This window comes from Blennius ocellaris (genome assembly GCF_963422515.1).
Source record: "Blennius ocellaris genome assembly, chromosome: 11".
NCBI classification, from domain to species: Eukaryota; Metazoa; Chordata; class Actinopteri; order Blenniiformes; family Blenniidae; genus Blennius; species Blennius ocellaris.
Genome location: NC_137660.1, coordinates 9,354,164 through 9,372,815, shown reverse-complemented (window position 1 = coordinate 9,372,815; position 18,652 = coordinate 9,354,164). Strand labels below are relative to the sequence as shown.

Genomic DNA, 18,652 nt, shown 5'->3' with positions numbered 1-18,652 from the left:
ATTGGTCCATTTTCTTACTGTAGCCAGGCTGAAGCTGTGGGGACGATATTTTAACGCATTTTTCAATCAGACTCTTGAGTGGCCATTCATTGACATCATGTCATCAGTACAGTAAATTATGCTGCAGAAATGTTCACTGACAGTATTCTGATTACTTCTTTCTGAAGAGCTCGGATGCATACAATGTCTGGAGTTATGCGTATAATCATTGGATGTGTTTGTCGAGATGATTGTGATCTTCAAACTGATGCTCTTCAATCATTGAAGATTTTATTGAAGATTTAGCACAACACATAGCAAGACGCTCTGGAGATCCAATGAGCTTCAGATGTGCCGTGACAATCGATGTGCATGTTGGAATTTTTTGTTCGACGCCTCTTCACATTCTCCGAGTTGTTTGTGAGTACTTGACTTGTACCAATACCACCACAATAACTCCATGGTGTTGCATTTATCTCCGCAGCATTGTTATGTTGCAGTCTACATCAAAACAGCTGTCCAACATGTGTCGGTCACATTTTTTTTTTGGTCACACGTTGAAAAATGCCAACGTGACCACAGAACAAGTGTGCAAAGACTTTTTTTTTTGTACCCGACAAGGAAGCCTGTCCACAGATGTGAAGTGAAATATGCTCCTGCTTGCCAGAGAAACCATCGGCCACTGTTCCTCAACTCTTTTGTCAGGCCATTCCTGATATTACTCCCCGAGGCTCATCAATTTTTTTTTTTTTTTTTTTTTTTTTTCAAGAACATGAAAAGCAAACGCAATCATAAAGAGAGAAACCGGTGAAAGTAAGGCTTCCTGTTAAAATGCTTAAGTGCTCTAATGGAGCCGCTCGGTGTACAAAGGATCAGAGCGGTTGCACCAGACTACTTCAGCTGTGTGACTGTCAACAGGGTTTGAATGCTCTGCAGGAATAAAGCATGTCCACAGACATGGTCCACCCACGCAGTCGTTTTTCAGCGAGACTGCCTGAATAAACTTCTTCTTCGGTCTGTGTAGGCAGATACACAGCAGCTTCCATCACTGGCCACTTATTGACACGATGCTGGACATTACTGAGAATAAAAAAACCAACATTTTAAATAACTCCTAAAAGGGATTGGTCTTACGGCAAGGCACAGATCTTGCAATGTATATTTCTGCTAATGTTAATAACCAATAATCATCAGAATATGAGCTGTGGGTTGTGTTTTGTCATGGCTAATATTTGTTGTTCTGCTGTTCCAGTTATGAGAAGTACTTCCTGATGTGTTCCCTCACCCACAATGGCAAGAACCTGTTCAAACCGGTCCAGTCAAAGAGGGTGGGCACCTACAAAAGCTTCTTCTATCACATCAAATGGGATGAACTGTAAGTGATTTCGTTCCCATTTTGTTTGTTTACAATTCGCGCCGTCTCTTCACGCTGCTCAAACTGATCTCCCGTTGCCAAGGATCAACTTCCCCATCGCAGTGGCCGTGCTCCCGTTGGAGTCCATCCTGAGCCTGACACTGTTTGGAGTCCTGAACCAGAATGCAAGCGGCTCTCCGGACTCCAACAAACAGAGGAAAGGCCCGGAGCAGCTGGGAAAAGTCTCCATGCCGCTCTTCGACTTCAGACGGTGAGGACAGAGGAACACAGTCGTGTGACTGTAGAAACGCTTGAGGTTTTCAACCGTTTGATATATTCAAACTGCATCATCTTGACGTTCCTTAAGCCTTTCTTTATTTAAAGCCATCTTTAACCTGTCTTAACTGAGTCACTCGAACATCTTCCAAAACCATTGTTGAATGGTCAGAGAAGGTATGAAAGGAATGGCGTCAGTGTTGAAACTGTTTCCCGGAGCTTTGCCACTCATCAGCACCTCGTTACATCTAAAATACTTTTACACTCCTGTATTTATGTGTTTATTTACAAAGTCGTAATGTGTCCTTGGTTTAGTCTTTAAAGTTGCGTACATAATTTTTTCAAGTTAATTTTGTTGTATTTTTATTTGTTGAGTAATACCAATTCTGGGTTTGTGGTTCTCGTTGTGCTGCTCGTCTTTTGCAGGGTGCTCGCCAGAGGCAGCAGGCTGTTGTGTCTTTGGACGTCCGCACAGGGAGCGGCTGCTGCTGGCGGCTCCACGGGAAGCCGCAAACGGGTGCCAACAGAAAGAATTGTTCTACAGGTCAATGAACAGCATTTGTATTTGTGGGCACTTTAGACTGCCGAAGAGGTTTTACACAGGGAACAAACAACATGGCCTCTATCACTTCATTCAACCACACTGTCTAATTGTCATCACTTTTCTCTCTATATGGATACACAATCCAAATGCACTAATGTTGTACTGATTCGTACTGTATTATCTATATTATTATATGATGTGGTATATTATTATTTATATTTGATCACACACAAAAAAACAAAAAATTGGGTTACTCTTCTGCATTATACCCATTGCTTCTTTATCAAATAAGTAATGTTTAGTATAAGGTCACTGGAGTAACTGGATCCCACCTTCATCATTCCACCAGGTGGACTTCCCCAGCTCAGCACTGGACGTTTTATATGTTGGGCCCAATGAAGCCCCCAGTCCAGAGCCTCACACACTGGAGGAGCTGGACCCGGACCTGCGACGCAAACTGGAGAAGATCTGCAGCCGGGCTTCAAATTTCGGGTATGAAAACTCCGCTATGCCTTTTCAATCTGTAAAGGGGGAAGACTGCAGTACAGACGTCAACTTGTCCGACTTGTCTGTCAAGCCTTATTGTTCAGCTGGGACTGATTGTCAGTTTGAACAGCTGACTTGGGGGGGAAAAAAGGCAATGATGTTAGTTAAAGCTGCTCAGCCTTGATGCGCAAAGCAGATGTGCTTCCTGTACAAACACAGGAGTCTCAAAGCAGCTTCTAGGTAGAGTGACATTATGCCGAATTGTTATTTACAGGTCTGTATTAGTCCATAATATAGCCGCAAAACATTTTCAGCATTTTTCAGCAATCGCTTCATTGGAGAAGTGAGCCCAAGGTTAAGCATCTAACTTTGCGAAGTCTTTCAAACTAAAAGTGGGAAGCATTTATATTCAATTCAAAAGGATAAAATGTGTTAAAAGTCCACCGACTGCTGCTTGTGGTTGCACTGGATTTACATCGCTTAGGGGCTTAAGACGCACACACACACACACACGGCAGCCGTATTTCTTGTTAATTTCATCGCCCTGAACAGACACTTTCTTGGCTTCACTTCAGGCCACCCAAAATCCGTTGGACTTAGAAGAATTAAAAGGAGATTTCTAAAGGATGCTGCTGATTTCGCCAGCCAAGGTTCCCCCATGAACGGCTGTATGTTGTCCGCTCCAGTGTGTCTGTTCTGCTCCAGCTGCTGCCGGCCTCGCTAAACGCTCTCTTATGCCTGCTGCCAGACAAATCTCCTCTCCGCGCTGCCAACATCCATGAGACTCAACCGGCACTTTAGCACAGAGCCTCCTCTCACTGGGCTCTCGCCGCCTGGTTTCTGTCCTGCTCATTCATTTCTCCAGCCTCTGTGGGCACAGAGCTCCATTCTCACTGATACGTTGTGTAAAGGTCAGGGTCGGGGGGGCAGGTTCAGGGTTTTGGCACTGAGGTGTGATGTGATGGTTCAGGCTTAGATAAGGAATCAGTCTGAGCGTGACCGTGTGCATCCGCATGTTATATTAAGGTTAGAGCCAGAATATTAGTGGTTACAAGCCGAGTTTAACCAAATCTAACAAAATGCAGTCTCCCCATAAGGTATAGTTTATGAGAGGGACGGGTTTTATTTTGTGTTTTTCGAGTCCGACCTGACAACCTATGGCTCCCGTAGGGTATGAAGACCATACTTTCTGGACCTCACAGCGTGTTTTTGTCTTTAGTGGATGAACACTTATTTGGGATGAGTTCAGTTTTGCACTACTGCCATTTGTTTTCTTTGTGGACCTTACATTGACATGTTCAGTTATATTTGTGACTTCTAAGTTGTCCAGAAGTGTGAATTTGTGCTTGAGTAATGGTCTGTGTGTTAACCCTGTGATCTATTCACATTGTGTGTGACTCCAGCTCCTCCCAACCCAGTCTGGATGAAGAGATTAGAAGTTTCACAGATATTAGGGGCGGGGTTATTGTGTAGATTCAGTTCAATATGGGAAGGTGAAGAGGATGTCAAAGTTTAACGAGTGACTTTTTTTAATTGAGACCCTACAAGCGTGCAGTGTCGTGCATGCTTTTGAATTATCTCAATACTCCTAATTGAAGCTCTGTTTAATAATGTTAATAAAATGTTGTTTTCATTTATTTATTTTTTTCAGTCGGTTTTTCGGGAATATCATTGCGTAATTGTATTTTTGTTTTTTGTTGGGGGTTTTTTAACGGGGAAAGGAAATGACTGGATTCATTTAAATTTACTAGCTGGAGAATTCTGCAGAAGTCATGGGCGCCATGGTAACGAGCAGTCTTATGAACACAAAGCTCAATTCCTCTGGTTTCTGATGGTTGTTGACATTTTTAGATGTCATCAACAGCCTGTGAGTTCTGATTATGAGAGAGATGCATACCAAGTCCTGTCAGGACATGAAGACTAAAAGAATTAAATATAGGTATTTTTTTAGATGTTGGGAAATTGTAGGAAATATTTTTTGCTGAGAGCTTTTTCTTAATTGTCTGTTTTAAACATGATATTCAACAAGTTTTTCAATTGTTATATTTTTACATACAGTGTTGGAAGTTAAAGCGGTCTATGAAAACTACAAATATTTATTCTACAGGAGCGCACACCTCAAACATACAGCTTATGTCTTCAAGAACAGTTTTTCCTGAGTCTTCTGGAGGTGTGGCACAGACATGATCCATCTCTGTAAGATGAAGCCTCTCGGGGGGGTTACAGTTAACTGGGGTTAAATCAGGGACATATATAACAACAGAAAACTTGTGGTTCCTTCTGTATAATGCTTGAAACGACCTCCCTGTACATATGAGCCGAGAAGAGAAGATAATGTTTGAAGGCAAAAATATCACCAAACATTGTTTTCCCCCTGTTCATTTTCGCATTTTTTCACTGATTCAAGAGTAAACAATTTACAGTTTTATTGTTCTAAGTCACAGCAGCGTACAAATGAGATTAACTAAAAAAATCCTGGTAGAAATCGAATATCCATCATTTCTCATGTTCAATTTTCCCTCCCTGTTGTGAACTTTGCTAAAAAAAATCCTCATCTTCAGGCTGAAGCGGGCGGATCACCAGCTCCTGTGGGACCACCGGGCCCACTGTCGGCGGGACCACCCCAGCAGCCTCCCCAAGGTGTTGGCCAGCGCGCCCAGCTGGGACTGGGCCAGCATGGCTCACATCCACTCGCTGCTGCACCACTGGCCCACCCTGCCCCCCGTCACCGCGCTGGAGCTGCTGGACTCCAAGTACGCACTGCGCCCGACACGTTGCACATGCGAGAGTCACGCATGAGTAATGGGCAGTGTTTTATTGTGTCGTCATCCTGCCACGTGTCTCACTGCTCTGTGTGTTTGTGTAGGTTTGCAGATACTGATGTGAGGAGTGTAGCCGTCAGTTGGATTGAGAAGAGCAGCGACGACGAGCTGGCGGACTACCTACCACAGTTGGTGCAGGTTCGTCCAACAACACGTATAAAAAGCACTCTTGAACTTTTATGAGGTTATGAAACTCCACCACATCTATTTACTTGCTCACATAAAACTCGACTCCTTCTTCTCATGCGCTCACTCTCACTTCCTCCTGCTACAAACCACTGATTGTGTCTTTAATAATGTCTCTTCTAAGGCTTTGAAGTTCGAGTGTCACCTGAAGAATGCTCTTGTCATGTTCCTGCTATCAAGAGCACTAGGAAATATTAACATAGCCCACTACCTCTACTGGTGAGTCTGCAGCAGCACTCCGAACACTGACAATTACTGATATTAAATATTGAATATTTGGAAATAACTTGTGGGGCGAAATAACACTACTTAAATGGGGGTATCTTCCTATTGATGCGATCATCTGTCTGACCACTGTGGTCTTACTCCCCCAATGTGTTCTCAGATGAATTTTAAGTACTGCCAGTCATTTATTGACATTTTAAATTAGTTTACCATTGCTGAGATCTTCAGTGATGTAAAGGTTTGTGTGTATGCATGTTTAATGGCTGCAGGCTGCTGAAGGACGCTGTGCAGGACCCTGCCTGGGGACGGCGCTACGAGCGGGTGCTGGGCGCCCTGCTGTGTCTGTCTGGAGGCAAACTGAGGGCGGAGCTGGAGAAACAGACTCACCTGGTGACGCTGCTGGGAGCCGTGGCCGAGAGGGTCCGACAGGCCGGGGGATCCACACGACAAGTTAGTATACTCTTTGTGCCCGACTGCCTTTGTGCTAACCGACAAGCAATACTGTGATTTGCGTTGATTTAGCAGTTCCTAATTGATTTGAATGTCTTTGTTTTGAAATCAGGTTGCACTCCAGGAGGGCCTTGAAAACGTTCAGAACTTTTTCCAGAGGAACAGCTGCCGTCTGCCGCTCAGCCCCAGTCTGGTGGCCAAAGAGCTGAATGTCAAGGTAACACACACACACACACACTACAGAATGTACCTGATTGCATTAATACCAAAAATTAACTCTAACTAGAATTAAATCAAAAGCAGGAAAATAATTCATAAAATTTCTGAAAAGATAAACTATTGAGCCTTTTAGGTCCGTGTTGTTTCATGATTCAAACCACTGAAGACATGAGCTCATGAAGCTACAGTTTCAACAAAATATTAAATGCTGACAACACTTGCATTCTCAAATATTATACATATATACCTCAGTGATGATGAGATGCCTTAAATAGCAGTTTCTACCATTTGCATATATTCTCAGAAGTAAAAGGATGGTTTCTAGTGGGCAATTAAAGTGTTGTGGTTTGTTCTTTTATTGGACAAAAAGAATCATGTCCACTGAATCACTCTTGCAGCAGCACTTTATCGAAGCACTTCCAGTTAATTGGTATGTAAATATACACTTATTGCACTTCTTTGGCCAGGGTCCAATAGCAATATGACAAGGCTGTATTTAAATAATCCTCATCAGCAGATAAACTTGTTCCACTTCTCATGACTTTTCCCTGATATTTTTTATACAGTGATCCATCATGATGATTGCATATGAACACCTAATTGTTCAAGTAAAACCAAGCAGGTTTAGAGAACAGAAAAATGAATATGATTACACTCTTAATGGACGTGTGTGTGTGAAGGACAACACAACAGTTTGATGTAATGCAGATACGATCTCTGTGTTTGTGTGTAGGCCTGTTCCTTCTTCAACTCCAACGCAGTTCCTCTAAAGTTGGCTCTGGTCAACGCAGACCCGCTGGGCGAGGAGATCAATGTTATGTTTAAGGTGCTGCTAACACACACACACACACACACACACACTCTTCCTGAAAATGGCTTGTTTAGAACCTGTACAACAAAGCTTACTGCAACCAATAGTAGTTTACATGCGTCTCATCCGAACGCTGCGCCACCTGGTGGCCGAAGTTAAATCCAACCAGCGATGACAATAATACTTGCGTAATGTCCTGCCCACGCATCAGGTGGGAGAGGACCTGAGGCAGGACATGCTGGCGCTGCAGATGATCCGCATCATGGACCGCATCTGGCTGCAGGAGGGCCTGGACCTGCGCATCGTCAATTTCAAATGCATCTCCACCGGCAAGGACAAAGGTAGCACGCAGGAGCTCGACCGACTGCGTTTCCACAACCCACACGCCGACGATCGAGAGTATCACAAAGGTTTCTCGCCTACGTTATAAACCTCGGTGTCACTCAAAACTTTTTATTCCAAAACAGTAGATCAAATAAGCAAAAAACATTTATGTACAAATATTGTTTTTTTTCTTTCTTTTTTGTTTTTTTTTTTAAAAGGTACTTTGGGTACACAGGCCCATTGTCCAAAAAGTACCCAGAATAAGTGTTGTTTTACCACATGGTGAGGAAACAAACAGAACATGCTGTGCAGTCCTCCACCCCCCAGAACATCTACGTCATCATCCATTAAAATGTTGTCTTGAGGCTGTGTGATTTTTGTCACTGTTATTAAAAGCGACTGCGTGATAAACTGCAACAGCAGATTTGACTGTGTTGTGAGGAACACCAGTGTCATCCTGTACGTCAGGGAGCTGTTATGTGCAGGAACAACAGCTCAATGTAGGCCGAGTGGACCTGAATTAACATGGCCTTTGTGGGGATCTTCCAACTCGTTGTCTTTTTGATGGAGAGACAGCCGTCCTGAACTCTCAGACGCTGTCAGAATATGTCACAAGATGGTGACAACAGACATCCTTCACCTGTTTCTAACCACAACAAACAGCGTCATCACTATTACGTCAAATTTACCTTGATGCTCGGATGCCAAGACTTTGAGGGGAAACCTTTTACATTCCGGCCAGTGTGAATACTCTTGTTCTCCTCTGGTAAATGTTGACAAAATTCACAGCTTCCTGATGCTGTGTGCTGGTTTAATTCTTTTGGTCTGCCAACATTAGTCGCCTCCTTGGTGGTTCCTATAAGCATGATCTTCCAAATTACAGAGAAACCACTGGTTACATACCAATCCCATGTTTGTGTGTGGACATTTAACACCCTGCCACCTAAAGTCTGGACATAATTACACGTAAATATGTTGGATTATGTTGCTGTAGCCATTTTGTTTTCTGTTGAAACATTTCAAATTGAAATGGCTGCAAGAAAGTGGATGAGCTGCTATATTATAAGAGGGAAGTAAGCAGGAGGAAGTATACAGCTGCTGTGATGGAAGCGAAGGCTGCATGTCATCACTCGGTTTGGTCGAGTGTGTCGTCTCTCGAAACGTTGCAGGTTCGAGGCCCCATCCCCCTCCATGTGTCCCTCCTCACAGCTTCGACTAGTCACTTTAAATCCTGGGATTGTCTCTCAACTTGACCACGTGCTACATGTGGAATTGGCTCCGGATGTTGACGAGACTTTGTCTCTGTGCAGGTATGGTGGAGCTGGTGCCCTCCTCTGACACCTTAAGGAAGATCCAGGTGGAGTACGGCGTCACGGGATCCTTCAAGGACAAACCGCTGGCAGAGTGGCTCCGCAAGTACAACCCTGCTGAGGACGAGTATGAGAAGGTGCGCACACACAAGAGGACAACTGTAAAACCATTTCCATTGCTGAGTCGGCGTTCCTTGCACGTGTCCTACATACGAATTTGCAACCTAACATAATAAAACAGGCATCACACATCTGTAAGAGCTTCACTGCTGATAACGGCAGGCGATCCCGTGCTCTTTAACAAGATAAGTGAAGTTCTCGGTGAGGATCTTCTAGACGTGGCGGCCAAAGGTCCACATCACGTGTCCACTTTCAATAAAAGAGTTAAGTCGTGTCGTAAATTTTATTTGACAAAAACCCACTGTTTCAGTAAGCCTGAAGTTCAGAGCGGTTGTCAAACTGCGTGACCTTTGATGCGTTACTCACTGCTTTGAGCAGTTTGACCTTAGAAATGGATTCCTCAGCCTTTAATCCTAAACCGAAGAGGTTCAACCAACATTTAAAAATGGTTTTAAGATTTCCTAGTTCCATGAAAGACGTTTTCGTTTTGACTGTGACACCATAAATACTTTGAAGATTTGTTTTCACCCCGGGAGCAGATATGTTGTTTTCATAGTGACTCAAAATCTCCGTCTTTTCACATCTTGGTAGGCGTCTGAGAACTTCATCTACTCGTGTGCCGGATGCTGCGTCGCCACCTACGTGCTCGGCATCTGTGATCGCCATAACGACAACATCATGCTGCGCTCCACCGGCCACATGTTCCACATCGACTTTGGGAAGTTCCTGGGCCACGCCCAGATGTTTGGCAGCTTCAAAAGGTAAGAGTGAAGCCATAAACGTGCCTGTGTGGATCTAGAGGCTTTGAGCGTTTTTCATCAGGATGTACCAGCATGTTTTAGAATACGAGAATGAACAGTTATTTAAACACACAGTCCTCACCCTGACCTCTCACTAAAGTTTAAGCACTATCATAACTTCCGAAGCACTCCATCTTTTTTTAGTGTTCTGGGAAAGAGAGCACTTCATCCTTAAAAGCCAGATTTTCCCACAGCTGTAAACCAGTGGCTTTTTATTGACACGCATTTTCCTCCAAACTTCTTGGCTCACAGCAAACAGACACTGAAGCTTTAAATTGCAAGTCATCCTTCTCTGCCTTCCATCTTTCCCATCAGGGACCGTGCGCCGTTCGTCCTGACCTCCGACATGGCGTACGTCATCAATGGAGGCGAGCGTCCCACCAGCCGTTTCCAGCTGTTCGTAGACCTGTGTTGCCAGGCCTACAACCTCATCCGCAAGCACTCCGGGCTTTTCCTCAACCTGCTGTCACTGGTGAGACACCAAACTAAATTGATGCACTTAAATATGCACCAGTGGCGGATACATTTATGAAGTTCATTATTATTCAATTTCAGCCAATGTTGATTAATTTAAATACAGTGCATTTATAAACCACATTACAACAATCTTGCTTTTTTTCCAAGATTGAGAGAGGCCTCCAGTGATGAAACATTATAGTTCTTTTAAACAGCAACTGAATAGAGACACTTATTAAGACTATTTTATGAACATGCTTGTAAAAAGAAATACAAGCAGATGCTTCATTAGTCTCTTTTAGAAAATGAATGTGTTTCGGGGCTGGCAGTTACTCTGAGATACAATACAGTGCATGACGATATACAGCTTTGTACAGATATACACTTTTGCATGCACAGTATTATGTGCCTTTTTCTTGTCATTCTACTTTGCCTCCAACTTTTTGCTGTCGGCATTTTCTTTTTCTGGTCCTTTTTAAAGTGTCCACCTTGTTTCCCTTTGCACCTGCAACAGTGAGTGCAAAGAACGGCTCTGTCTTCATAATAAATCAATGCTTCAACATGGTTTCGTAACTCCTATTTATAGAATACATTAGAACAAAGATGCACTCAAACGTGACTTTCTATATTCACCACTAGAGGGAGTTCAGTGTTAATGTGCAGATCATTGTATGAGTACATTTAAACAATAAATACTTGATAAATTATTAAACAGGTGACCCATACAGGAGATTCTTTTAGCTATTTTGATAACAATAACAATGATAAAAAAAATAAACCAGTGTTCAACCATGGCTGTGTTTTGCACAGATAAAAACTCGCTTCCATGAGTTATTGAATAATGATCACGCATTAATTTCTTTACGTGACTCGTATCATTGTGTGGTAGATGACTTCCTCGGGCCTCCCAGAGCTGACCGGCTCTCAGGACCTGAAGTATGTGTTCGATGCTCTGCAGCCCCACAACACAGACGCTGAGGCCACCGTCTTCTTCACGAGGTAAATCCACTAACTGCTGCTCTGCGATTCAGACTCGTCACTCTCTGCTCTGCTTTTCTTCAAAACAGTGCGAACCATCGGACATTTAAACAACTTAATCATCATTTATTTATTATTACCACATGCACAGCTGCTGGTTTGATCGGGCTTCTTATATTGTCATTTAACTTTCTCTGGCATCCTGCTTTTTTTCCTGTTTTTGTCACAAACGTAAAGTCCACCAGGTGGCAGTGTCGTATTGTGATGGAGACGAGGCAACAAACCCACACACTGCAAACCAGTCGGACTGCATTCATGTCGGCGTTTCTTTGAAAGATTGTTTTTGTTGCCCATTTGCCTTGACCTTATCTCCTGCACCGTTTCTGTTGCTCAGGCTGATCGAGTCCAGTCTGGGAAGTGTGGCCACCAAGTTCAACTTCTTCATTCACAACCTGGCCCAGCTCCGCTTCTCCGGCCTTCCAGCCAACGATGAGCCAATCCTGTCCTTCTCCCCGAAGACGTACACCTTAAAGCAGGAGGGCCGCATCGTCCACGCCTCCATTTTCTCTTTCCAGAAGAGATACAACCCCGACAAGCACTATGTGAGCCCCCCCTTCCCCCCCATCACTGAATTTTCCTGGTTTTGTGCTTCTGGTGACTTGTCGTGACCCCCGTCCTTCCTCTCTGGTCTCTGTGCAGACGTACGTGGTGAGAATAATGAGGGAGGGTCACAACGAGCCACAGTTTGTCTTCCGTACTTTCGATGAGTTTCAGGAGCTTCACAATAAACTGACCATCCTCTTCCCTCTGTGGAAGCTGCCGAGGTAATCCGTCATGTCAGTCCGCGTACTCCCATTGCTTAAAAAAAAAAATTACTTCAAACATTGTTACACTCTGTGCATTTGACTGGTGAACTTCAGCCAGAGTTTAAATTATTACTCCCGAATTAATCCTGTCGCCTAAATAATTCATTGAGGCTATTTCTCAACAAATAGAAGTGCCGATCAGTTTGTCTCAGTCCGAGTAATTAAATTACTTATTGCTGCCCTCTTTCTCTCTAGTTTCCCAAACAAGATGGTGCTCGGTCGTACACACATCAAGGAGGTCGCAGCCAAGAGGAAGTTGGAGCTGAACAACTATGTTCACAACCTGATGAGGAGCTCTGTGGAGGTCAACCAGGTACACACACACACACACACACACACACACACACACACACACACACACACACACACACACACACACACACACACACACACACACACACACACACACACACACACAAAGTGGTGCAAAGGTGAGCGATCATTGACACAGTTGCTGTGTCAACTCAGCTGTATTGGTTTGAGCAGGACTTGTTCATTAACGTCTCCTTGTCATTGTCTTTCAGTGTGACCTGATCTACACCTTCTATCATCCCATTGCTCGGGATGAGAAGACGGAAGGATTGGACGCCACGCCCAAAGCACCTGGTAATTATTTCCTTCTTTCTATTCTTCACATGCTGCGGCACCCTTTCGGTTTTGATATTGTGATTAGCTCGTCTTGCAATGATGGTATTAATGTATTCAGTTTCTGAATGGACCTTAAACAATTTGACGAGCTTATTCAATATCAGCCAAGTGACAAAGAATGAATACACAACTATAGTATTGTAGCGTGTCAATTATTTTCTGCTGCTATTAAATCGTTTACATGAAAGAAGCATAGTTGGTATGAAAAGATGCAGACAAGTTTACAGATCACACTTAACAGCAACAAAATCAAGATCCACAACTGCTTTAGTGATCAAGTCATACAAAAAGAGGCCAAAAGTCTTTCATTGGATCGACTGCTGAAAAAGCAGTCGATCCAATGAAAAACTCTTAACACCATGGAGACGTTCTGATCATCGCTTTCTCATAGAATATTAAGTAAGCAAACATCTTTCCTTTAAGGCTGATGTATTAAAAAAAAAAAAAAACTTGAAAAGCGACTGGATTGGAAGAAGTTTAACAGGAACCAGGTTGACAAGATCCTGTAGCTCAGGTTGTTGCTGAAGTTGATGCAGGTTCTAATAGAAAACTGTCAGAATACACTTTGCATCACAGTTTGATGTGACCTACAGAATATTAGTCGGGTGTATTTATGCCTGATGTGTGTTTAATGGAACCCAAGGCGACACGTAAAGCTCATCTGATCTCTTGATGTGACTGTTGCAGAGCCTCCGCTGAGTCCGACCTCGGGTCGGGTGGAAGGGGAAGTGAAGCTTTCAATCTCCTACAGGAACAGCACTCTCTTCACCATGGTCATGCACATCAAAGACCTGGTAAACACACGAGTGGATCGATGAAGTGCTTCGTTTCCCACGTTGTCGCTCGGCCCCGTTGTCATGCCCTCAAACCCATCTCCTTCTAAATGTTCAGGTCTCTGAAGACGGAACCGATCCCAACCCGTATGTGAAAACCTACCTGCTGCCAGATCCACTCAAGACGTCAAAACGCAAGACAAAAATCTCCAGGAAAACCAGAAACCCCACTTTCAATGAGATGGTTAGCAAACACTGTGATTCATGCATTTTAATATACACAAGGTGCAAATTGTTTAATAGAAATTACGGGTTACAAACTGATCATCTTTAACTCACATTTCAGAACTTATTATGTTAAATCAAATTAATACAAACACAAAAACAGTTGAGTTTTTTTTTTAAATTAATATTTGGCTGATTTTTGTTGGTAAAAGCTTCTACAGCAGGATGTTGTAATGTTGAAACACATTTTACTTGAGTCACAACTTGAGTCAAAACGACAAAGTTTCACAGGTGATCCGTGACGGTTGTCAGCCATCCCTGGGATTTAAAATGCAAAATTCACCTTTTTTTTTTTTTTTTTTTTTTTTAACTGGCCCGCTGATGCACCATGAAAATGTGGAATTGATTATAAATGTGAGTGACCTTGAAATGGAATGAGCCTAACGTCCAAAAGCATCATTTGGAGCCTTATTGCGGAGTCTTGTAAAGTCTGGCATGTTTTTTTTTTTTTTTTTTTTTTTTTTTTTTTTTTTTTTTTTTTTTTTTCCAAAGAAGTGCTAAGTGCAGCTCAGGAGTGTTTTACGCCATACAGATACGAGGCTGAAGTATCTTACACACATCTAATCTTTTCATGATTAAGTGAATCAGTTATTAAGTGGTATGATCTCTGGGTTTTCTTTTTCTGGGGGTTTATTCCAGGTATTGAGAACTTGTGTTTCTGTCCTCTCCCTCCACAGCTGGTGTACAGCGGCTACAGCAAAGAGACTCTCGGCCTTCGGGAGTTGCAGCTGAGCGTGCTCAGTGCCGAGTCGCTGCGCGAGAACTACTTTCTGGGCGGCATCACACTCAGACTCAAAGACTTTGACCTCAGCAAGGAGACGGTCAAGTGGTACAAGTTGACGGCCGTCCCCTACTTCTAGCCTCCCCGGCGGCGGTGTGGCGGCGGCGGTGTGGCGGCGGCGGTGTGGCGGCGTCGCCGCTCCAGACAAAACCCACGGCTGCATTAAGATCCCACAGGAAATGAGGCAAAACGCGACCTTACTTGAAAATACTGGTCACCTCCACTTCCATTAAGAAAATAAACACTACTCCAGGACTCGTCTGGAAGCGGATACTTTTGAGTCTGAAGTATAAGAAGCAATATTTTACTGTTTGAATCCGAAACCAAATTAATAAGTTCTGTCACAATGAATTGTGTCATTTTAAGGCGTTGTCACAGACGGCTGCTGTGCTTGTATGACAAACTGTATCTGCTGAATTTTATCAGAAAAACCGTCGTTTTCTCTCCCCGGGTTATTCCCCACGTCACGTGAATGAGTTGAAACCTCCTTCTTTTGCCCTCAAAGGGCGACCGGACAGGCCAAGCCTCAAAGGGGAGCCTTGCTCTCCATCCTCCACTGTTTGTCTCTCCCCATTCTAACTAATCAAGATTGTTTCCATGATAAACCATCTCCTCTTCCTGTCTTTTTCATTAAGTATAACAAAGAGCTGTAATGTTTTGTACATTTTGATATTAGAGGACCAAACCGGCTCACTTTCAGGAGAGTATATATAGATTGACACATTTATTTTTTAAGGACTTTAGAGAGGGGGGCTCATTTTTACGTTTTCCTCGATGTCTTTCTTTTTCTTTCTAGCTCGACAAAATAGGAGACGTCAGGGTGTCTCGCTTCACGGCAGATACTCCTGGGTAGAGTAGTCCCACACACACCAAATTCCAGAAATCAACAGTGACCTTAAGATTCCCCATTGTTGTGCCAAACAAAAAAATGAAATCAAACCACTCTCCCACGTCGGGAGGTGATCAGGGTGCCTTTGTTTGTGCTCACAATCTCTTTTTAGTGCTCAACTTTGCCTTATATATAAATTACCAATAGGATATGTCCTTATTAAAGGAGAAAAAAAAATCTATATTCTGTAAAGCTATATCGGTAGTTCTTCCAGACCAGGACAGGAACCACAGAGGTTGTTTATTTTTTATTTTGTCGTCGTCAGATCGGAAAGAGAATAATGCACACTACTAGGTCTTTTCTTCATGGTGTTTACTTGACTATTTTCACACAGCACATCTTAAAGGGGAATATGTATCATAAGCTTCAGCACACGCTTTCCCTGTCTGTTGTGGATGCATCGCCACGCTGATTAGAAGGCAGTTCAATGGACTTCTCATCGGCTTTGAAACCAACGTTTAGGGCCCGAGTTGGAGCCGAGTTCTGGACGCGAGGCTGAGTCACCATTACCACCCGACTCAACTGGGGAATAGGTTAACGGTTACGGCCGACCCAAGTCCAAGAACACGCCGCCTTTTACAACGTTGGAGTGAGAAATGTCAAAATCAGCTATAAACTCGGGAGTGGCTTCACAAAAAGGGAACAAGATCATGAGCATGAGCTTAGCTGCTTCTCTAAAATAAAAAAATCTAAAGTTGTTAATGTTTAATAAGAAAAAAAAATCTTAAGTTTTTAAAGATCTGCAAGACAGTTATGTCACACTATAAATGTTAGTGTCTTGATCCTTTTAGTAACTGTACAAAGAACACGAGCAGAGTTTGTATTAACATGGCCAGTTATTTATTCTTAATTGGTGACCTCTAGCCCAAATGGATCAGTGTGTACTGTAATTCCTCTTTCCTAAAGCAAATTAAATGTTTTTGGAACAAATATGTCATGTTGTGTTTGTACAAGTTATTTGTTGGACTGAGACCTGGTACTAAAGAGGAGAGGGAGACATTGATGTCGTGGAAAAAGGATAGGGGACAGAGATGTCGGAGGCTCCTTGCTCTCTGTACTGCCACTGCAATGAAATAGGACATCAAATGGTTGATGTAACAGCAGAATAGTCCAGTGGATGCAGATGATAAGGGAGCAGCTGCAAGACAAAGAACGATCTTAGTTTGACATCAAACCTCCCGGGCTGGAGAATACTTGTTTGGAGAATTCCTCTCAAAGATGCTGTAGTATCTCGGTATTTTCTGTGGTAAATATGGTTATCGTCCCCTGTAAATTGTGATTATTAAAGCAATTTGAGGGCTTCGTACTGAAACATGAGCTTGAAATCAGGCTACCGATCTTGTGCATGAATTTCAAGTGAGACTTTATCATGCATGATGTGTAAAAGAACCCAGCTTGAAAACCAGACAGCCTCTTAAACTGGCTGTTCAATGTCGTATTGACCTGCTGCCCATCATGATTTACGTAGTTCTTTTAACAGGTTTGAATTGTTGAGGCATGGGTACTTGGTGATCACGCTTTATAATCATCCTGCTTCCTGAGTGATATGTAAAAAGGATTTGTGGCATCACATTCTTAATTTATTTATATATATATATATATATATATATATGTCATTGCTGTAGATCCACACCACCAGGATCTAGCTCGAGAAATGTAGTAGGATGGTGACAAAGCGAGGCAAGGTAGTCCACACTGAAGGGGTCTCACTCCCAGAAGGAACAATAGCAGACATTGAGGACAGTTACAAGTACCTGGGAATACCACAGGCAAATGGCAACCTTGAACAGGCAACAAGGAAAGCGGCAACGGCCAAATACCTCCAGCGAGTGAGGCAAGTCCTAAGAAGCCAGCTCAATGGCAAGAACAAGTCCAGGGCAATAAACAGCTACGCCCTGCCAGTGATCAGGTACCCTGCGGGTATAATAAGGTGGCCAAAGGAAGAGATACAGACCACAGATGTTAAAACACGAAAGCTCCTCACGATACATGGTGGGTTCCATCCCAAATCCAGCACCTTGAGACTGTATGCTAGCCGTAAGGAAGGAGACCGAGGACTAGTGAGCGTGAGCGCCACTATCCAGGATGAAACATCCACGCTCCATACGTACATCAAGGACAGGGCTCCAACGGATGACATACTCAACGAAAGTCTCAGACAATGGCGAGATGAGGAGGTGCTGGAAGAGGGACCATCATGGGAGGACAAGCCCCTACATGGGATGTACCACTGGAACTTAACTGAAGTGGCTGATCTCAAGAAGTCCTACCAATGGCTAGAGAGGGCTGGCCTACAGGACAGCACAGAGGCCCTCATCCTGGCTGCACAGGAGCAGGCTCTGAGCACCAGAGCCATAGAAGCCCAGATCTACCACACCAGACAAGACCCAAGGTGTAGACTGTGCAAAGAGGCACCTGAGACAATCCAGCACATAACTGCAGGGTGCAAGATACTGGCTGGGAAAGCATACATGGAACGCCATAACCAAGTGGCTGGCATAGTGTACCGAAACATCTGTGCGGAGTATGGTCTGGAAACCCCAAGGTCACAGTGGGAGACACCCCCAAAGGTGGTGGAGAATGACCAAGCGAAGATCCTGTGGGACTTCCAGATACAGACAGACAGGATGGTAATGGCGAACCAACCAGACATCGTGGTGGTTGATAAAGGGCAGAGGAAAGCCGTGGTGGTGGATGTAGCAATAGCAAGTGATGGTAACATCAGAAAGAAGGAACATGAGAAACTTGAGAAATACCAAGGGCTCAGAAAGGAGCTGGAGAGGGCTTGTGGTGAAGGTGAAGGTGACAGTAGTGCCAGTGGTAATCGGAGCACTCGGGGCAGTAACCCCCAAACTGGAGGAGTGGCTACAGCAGATCCCTGGAACAACCTCGGACATCTCAGTCAGAAAAGTGCAGTACTTGGAACAGCAAAGATACTGCGCAGGACCCTCAAGCTCCCAGGCCTCTGGTAGAGGACCCGAGCTTGGAATAGAAAAACAGGTGACCGCCCGCGGAGGGCGAGAGGGGAATTTTTTATATGAATGTCATGCTATATCTATATTTAACTTTT

General features: G+C 43.7%; 1 protein-coding gene across 2 annotated transcripts in view; it reads left to right on the top strand.

The window, feature by feature from the left end:
* Nucleotides 1–16,499, top strand: part of pik3c2a (phosphatidylinositol-4-phosphate 3-kinase, catalytic subunit type 2 alpha) — a 47,831-nt gene extending 31,332 nt beyond the window's left edge. For both annotated transcript variants that reach the window (XM_080504979.1, XM_080504980.1), the window contains exons 12-33: nt 1,232–1,354; nt 1,437–1,604; nt 2,036–2,153; nt 2,503–2,645; nt 5,201–5,392; nt 5,506–5,599; nt 5,772–5,866; nt 6,142–6,322; nt 6,435–6,539; nt 7,275–7,367; nt 7,564–7,693; nt 8,987–9,123; nt 9,698–9,867; nt 10,222–10,378; nt 11,252–11,361; nt 11,735–11,942; nt 12,040–12,164; nt 12,402–12,519; nt 12,731–12,812; nt 13,542–13,648; nt 13,746–13,871; nt 14,590–16,499. In XM_080504979.1, coding sequence (XP_080361105.1) covers nt 1,232–1,354; nt 1,437–1,604; nt 2,036–2,153; nt 2,503–2,645; nt 5,201–5,392; nt 5,506–5,599; nt 5,772–5,866; nt 6,142–6,322; nt 6,435–6,539; nt 7,275–7,367; nt 7,564–7,693; nt 8,987–9,123; nt 9,698–9,867; nt 10,222–10,378; nt 11,252–11,361; nt 11,735–11,942; nt 12,040–12,164; nt 12,402–12,519; nt 12,731–12,812; nt 13,542–13,648; nt 13,746–13,871; nt 14,590–14,772 — 2,965 coding nt within the window. In that variant the 3' untranslated portion in view covers nt 14,773–16,499. The remainder of the gene's footprint in view (nt 1–1,231; nt 1,355–1,436; nt 1,605–2,035; nt 2,154–2,502; nt 2,646–5,200; nt 5,393–5,505; nt 5,600–5,771; nt 5,867–6,141; nt 6,323–6,434; nt 6,540–7,274; nt 7,368–7,563; nt 7,694–8,986; nt 9,124–9,697; nt 9,868–10,221; nt 10,379–11,251; nt 11,362–11,734; nt 11,943–12,039; nt 12,165–12,401; nt 12,520–12,730; nt 12,813–13,541; nt 13,649–13,745; nt 13,872–14,589) is intronic.
* The last annotated feature ends 2,153 nt before the right edge of the window (nt 16,500–18,652 follow it).